Consider the following 5,841-nt stretch of genomic DNA (forward strand, 5'->3'; position numbering starts at 1 on the left):
GCATCATTAACAGTGTGCACTGCTCTTGGGATAGTAGCACATCTGCTCTACACACACACGTACACAAAGTTATAAACTCCTACACACACACAGAGGTACATCCACTCCTACACACACGCACACACACACCATTAGAGTATGCATCACTTTGGGGATCATCAGTGTCTGCTAAGCTTGTAATTACTTTCCACCCCTAGAAACCCTCATTATTAGTGAGAGAGGCTGCAATGGTGCTGTAAGGGGACAGTTGTTACATATATGTTCTTCCATTTTCTCCCCCTCTCTTCCCCAGGAGTTTCCTCCTTGCTGACCCATGAAAGAAGCCATGCCTGTCCTCTCAGCAGGCACAGGTAAAAAAAAACAATGCCAGGACACACACAAACACACACCTTTAGTGAAAGATGTGATTGTTTTTTTTTCCTGATTATGTTTTCTAATGTTTTGTATGATATAAGATTGGAAATGACATGTATGCAGGGCTCCCTTGCAAAAGAGGCCTTGATCTTAATGGGGCTCCTTGCTAAAATAAAGATGAAATAATAATACAAAATAAATAAACCAATACAAATCAGGCTCTCAGCCTTGCCCTGTTCCATGAGTGTGTGTTAGTTTCATAAAGATTAATGACCACCCGCCCCATTCATAAAGATTAATGACCCCCCCCCCCGTGCCGTAGGGCTGCACGAGACGCTGGCCTTGCTGACCTCTCAGCTGCGTCCCGATGCCAACCACAAGGAGGACATGGTGTTCCTCAAGGATGTCTTCAGTGAGAAGAGCCTGGGATACCTCATGAAGGTACGCAGGAGAGTGTGTGTCAGTATTAGTGTGTGTGTGCGTCACTGGAGTGTGTATTATGATTTTGTGTTTAGTCTGTATACTTTATGGCAGTCAAAGTAGATTGATAGCAGATAGTGTACTTGGCAAAACATTTGATTGATTGATTGATTGAAAACTTTATTAGAAGATTTGCAGAAGTAGGTACATGAAAGTACATATTACATACAAGGTCAACTAACAGGATAAAAACCCAAGAAAGCCACTGGCTTATTTCAATTGGGGTCCTTGATTCTCAATTCATCGTTACATGTAAGACAGACAAAAAAGCTAGTACTATCTACAAGATAATACAGACAAATAACTATTACTATCTACAAGATAAACACACATCCATCATGGGAAGAACAATACAACAAAACATAAGGTATGTACAGCGGGTAGGACAGGTGGGGACATACACCACAGGTGGGGGCGGGGGACAAAACACCAAGTATGTACAGTGGGTAGTTCGGGTCTTTTAATCTGATTTTTGATTTAGAGGGTCCAGTTACGGATTGCAGCCTCCTGTAAATGTTTTTTGAGAGTGGTTTTGAAGGTGGGCAGTGTTTTGCACTCCTTTAAGATTATAGGAAGGGCGTTCCACATTTTTACTGCATAGTTTGCAAACGAGTTTAACCCCTTGTTTGTGGTGCAACGCGGTTGAACGTGGTTCGTGGAGCTTCCTCTGGTGTTGTATGTGTGGACGTTGTTCACTTTTTGGAAGTATGTTGACAGGTACTTGGGTGTCTTTGTGGTGTAGCGTATCTTGAAGACCAGGCCCAGTGCAAGCTGCTGCACTCTGTCAACTACTCGTAGCCAATCAAGGCTCAAAAAATGAGCAGCGGTTAGATGTGTCCTAGGGTTGAGACCTAGCAGAAGCCTAACCAGTTTATTTTGGGCTCTCTGGAGTCTTGTTTTATGGGCCTTTGTGGTTCTATAGTACCATGATGTTACGGCATAGTCGAAGTGACATTGAATGAGAGCTCCTGATAGGGTCCTCAGTGTGTTTTTACTGACAAGTGAGGATATCCTGTACAAGAATCTAGTTCTATGGTTAACTTTTTTGATTACTTTTGCTGCCATTTTATCTCCGGAAAGATTTGCCTCTAAGATGGAGCCCAGGTATGTAATATCCTCTTTTCTTGTGATATTAATGTTACCCACTTTTATTTTAAAATTTTCAGCCTTTCTGAGTTTAGATGGGGATCCGTATAGGATGGTTTCAGTTTTACCTAGGTGTATTGATAGTTTATTGTCAGCTAGCCAGATGCAGATTCTACTCAGTTCAGTGCTTAGCGCTTTTTCCACCTGCAATATGTCCCTGTCAGAGACCAGCAGAGCCGAGTCATCCGCGAACAGGAATAAATTGCAATCACATGCTGATGACATGTCATTCACATATATTAGGAACAGTAAAGGTCCCAAAATGCTTCCTTGTGGAACGCCGCAGGTCACTGGGAGGGGGGGGGACAGTGTTCCGTTCACACTAACCACCTGTTCCCTCCCCTCTAAGTAGGATTGCATCCAGCTCACCGATGTTCTATCGAACCCTATTGCTTTCAGTTTATCTAACAATATGTGGTGATCTACTGTGTCGAAGGCCTTCTGGAGGTCCAGCATGACCATGCCGCAGTACTTGCCCGAGTCCACCTCATGGTTGATGTGGTCGTTCAAATAGAGAAGGCATGTGTCAGTGGAATGGGATGTTCTGAATCCTGATTGAAATTCATACATCAGCTTTTTTTCGGTAAGGTACCTATCGACCTGTTCATAAACTATTTTTTCCATAAGTTTCGAGATGGAATTAAGAATAGAAACAGGTCGGTAGTTGCCTGGGTCTAATTTGCTTCCTTTTTTATACAGTGGGGTTACCCTTGCTATTTTAAAGTCAAGGGGGACGTGTCCCTGTTTGATGGAGAGGTTTATTATGTGGGTGATGATTGGGGTAATGGAGGCAGCTGAGTCTTTTAGAAATCTGGCTGGAATATTGTCATGGCCCGTGGCCTTTTCTGAGTGTAGAGCGCCTAGCTTTTTAAACACCTCATCGTTTGACACCATGGAGAGTTTAAAATCATCATTGCGTACACCCAGTTTATTGTAGAACTCACGGATGTGCTCTACACCATAACGCCCTGAGTGGGGTGGTAGATTGTTAACTAATTTAGTGGCTATGGTTGTAAAGAAAGTGTTTAAGCACTTAGCCACATCCAGCTTGTCTGTAAGGAGAGAATCACCAGATTTGATGCTGATGTTTGTAGACCTGGTTTTGAGTTTTTGACTGCAACCTAGTTGGCTATTAAGTAGCTTCCAAAGGTCACGTGGTTTGTTTAAGTTTTCTTCGATTTTGTTATCGAGGTATTCTTTCTTAGCAGATTTGGTCATGGTAATTACCTGATTGCATAGTTTGTTGCATTGTTTTTTAATTTTCTCAAAGTGGGTTTTGTGATCTTCGTTTAAGTGTTTCACTAATTTTGATTTGCATTTTTGAACTTCAGAGCATTTTAGGTCTCTGACTTTCATAGCATTTAGAATGTCCGAATTCATCCATGGTTCCGATCGGGTTTTAACCCTGGTGGTTCTCATGGGGGCTATACTGTCAATAATATTTAGGAATTTGGTTTTGAAACCTAGCCATGCCTCTTCAACCTGTGTGCATTTTAGTTGCATTTTAGCATTGGGGTTGAGGTAAAGTCTTGCTTCACTTCTCTTAATCTCTCGCCTGATTGGCTGTGTGTTGCAGATCCATGAGAAGCTGAGACAGTACGAGCGGCAAAGCCCTACTCCTGTTCTTCATAGCGCCTCCTGTCTGGCGGAGGATGTACGTTCGGCAACATTGCACAAAAATGCATACATATGCACAAACACACACATACAGACACACACACGCACATGCCCACGCACGCACGCACGGACACACACACACACACACTCACACACACACACACACACACACACACACACACACACACACACACACACACACACACACACACACACACTAGGTGTGGCACATGCAGGCTAGCTCAGACTGAATATTGCTGAATCATCCATTCATCCACTTCTCTAATGAGACTCCACATCCTTCCTCTACTTACTCACACCGGTTAAGGAGACGGGCAAAAAATGCTGACCACAGCCAATTTTCTGCCTACCACAGCCATTTTCTCCCTGTGTGTGTGTGTGTGTGCACATGCACAATAAAATAGTTTATTGCTCTAAGTCACATCCCAGCTCACACTGTTACACCCAGTGTAACACCCGGTAATGGTCTGATGGACTGTTCTGATTGGCAGGTGGCAGAGGAGCTGCAGAGTGGACCAATGAGTGTTGAGGAGAAGGAGCTCCTACAGCTGTTGACATCACCACATTTGAGGGTACATTACCTACACTTAGACGACGGTGGAATGCAGGGGAGGCTGGTGGAGGTAGAAATCGGAGGGCCGCCTCATTGTAATGCATGGAAAGGAATGAGGATTTCTACCTCCACCAGCCTCCCCTGCTGTAGTGGTTACTCGTGTATCCCCCTCTAGGATAGGTCTATTGTGATTCTAACATCCATCTCTCTCTTTACACTTATTCAACCAATCAGGCCGTTCTGTCGGTGCATGATACGGTGGCCCAGAAGAACTTTGACCCTGTCCTACCTCCGCTGCCCGACGACTTTGAGGACGAGCTGGAGGAGGAGTCGGTGAAGATCGTCAGGCTGGTGAAGAACAAGGAGCCACTGGTGAGTCGTAGAGCAGAAAGGCGGAGGACAGACGGACAGGGAGGAGAGATGAGTTGATAGGTCGGTGAGAAGGCAAGAGTGAGGGAAGGGGTGTGGAGGTGTAGAGAGTTAGGGGTAAGGGGACAGGGTCTTGGCTGCTCTGTAACATGTCACCCTCCAACCATCCCTCCGTCTGTGTCGTCGTGCCAGGGGGCCACCATCAGACGGGACGATGCCACCGGGGCCGTCATCGTGGCTCGCATCATGAGGGGAGGGGCTGCAGACCGCAGTGGTGAGTGACAACTGTGTGTGTGTGTGTGTGTGTGTGTGTGTGTGTGTGTGTGTGTGAGTGTTTGCATGTGTGCGTGTGTGTGAGTGTGTGTGTGTGAGTGTGTGCGTGTGTGCGTGTGTGCGTGTGTGAGTGTGCGTGTGCGTGTGCGTGTGCGTGTGTGTGTGTGTGTGTGTGTGTGTGTGTGTCTGCCTGTCTGTCTGTCTGTCTGTCTGCCGGTCCATCCTTCAGGCTCTCTGTCTCTGATCCCAACCCATGCTGTCATCTCTCCCCCTGTCTGATACATCATGACATGTCGTCCTCTTCCTCTCTCTGACATGCAGACGTCTGGGAGGGTTTTTGGGGGGACTGAGAGTTAAGATGTGGTTTGACAGCTCAGATCTGTCTACATGCAGGTCCAGGGGATGGGCAATAGAATGTTAATTACAGACAATCAACTACAATGCTGTGAATATGTGAACCCCTGCACAGTTTTATCGGGGAGGGAGGGGGGGGGGTAGGGGGGTTTGGTTTGAGATTGTTGCTGGTCTGTCTCCCCTCAGATGTTGGTTCATGTTCCAACTGTAATTGGTTTATGTTCTAACTGTGAATGGCTCAAGGTAATTCACTCTTCTTGTGTCAAGCCATGAACTCCTTAGTGCCTGCTGATAACACACATCCCTTTACCATGACACTGCCATTGTCATTTTCAAAGCTCACACTTTGAAGCACATTGTTTAATTTGCCTCTTATTTAAAGCTTTACTTTTAGACAAAAACACTCACTCAAATAATGTTGGGCAAACTCACTGCATGACTGGGAAGACAGTTTTGAGGAGTGGCTGGGATGGAATTGACCCATGGATAGTTTTCTCCCATCTTACCTCTGGCTGTTTCAAAGTCACCATTGGCTTCCAGACGGTAGACCTGCAATGTTTCCTTGTCTCCGGCTGTTCGCTTTGGAGGAAAGCCCTGATCTAGTACTCACTATCCACTTTTTAATGATACCAGGGAACCTTTCAGAGAGATGAATGTTGTTATTGTTGTGCACA

At 45.4% G+C, this 5,841-nt stretch overlaps 1 protein-coding gene across 1 annotated transcript in view; it reads left to right on the plus strand.

Annotated features, from left to right (window-relative positions):
- Nucleotides 1-313: 313 nt before the first annotated feature.
- The window catches only part of mpp3a (MAGUK p55 scaffold protein 3a), a gene marked incomplete at both ends in the record, with an annotated part of 18,687 nt that continues 13,159 nt past the window's right edge, over nucleotides 314-5,841 (plus strand). The window contains 6 exons of the mRNA XM_080524568.1: nucleotides 314-350; nucleotides 677-795; nucleotides 3,557-3,634; nucleotides 4,110-4,190; nucleotides 4,406-4,543; nucleotides 4,733-4,814. Of these exons, the coding sequence (XP_080380694.1) occupies nucleotides 314-350; nucleotides 677-795; nucleotides 3,557-3,634; nucleotides 4,110-4,190; nucleotides 4,406-4,543; nucleotides 4,733-4,814 (535 nt within the window). The remainder of the gene's footprint in view (nucleotides 351-676; nucleotides 796-3,556; nucleotides 3,635-4,109; nucleotides 4,191-4,405; nucleotides 4,544-4,732; nucleotides 4,815-5,841) is intronic.

Source organism: Nansenia antarctica (assembly GCF_963989245.1).
Source record: "Nansenia antarctica genome assembly, chromosome: 2".
NCBI classification, from domain to species: Eukaryota; Metazoa; Chordata; class Actinopteri; order Argentiniformes; family Microstomatidae; genus Nansenia; species Nansenia antarctica.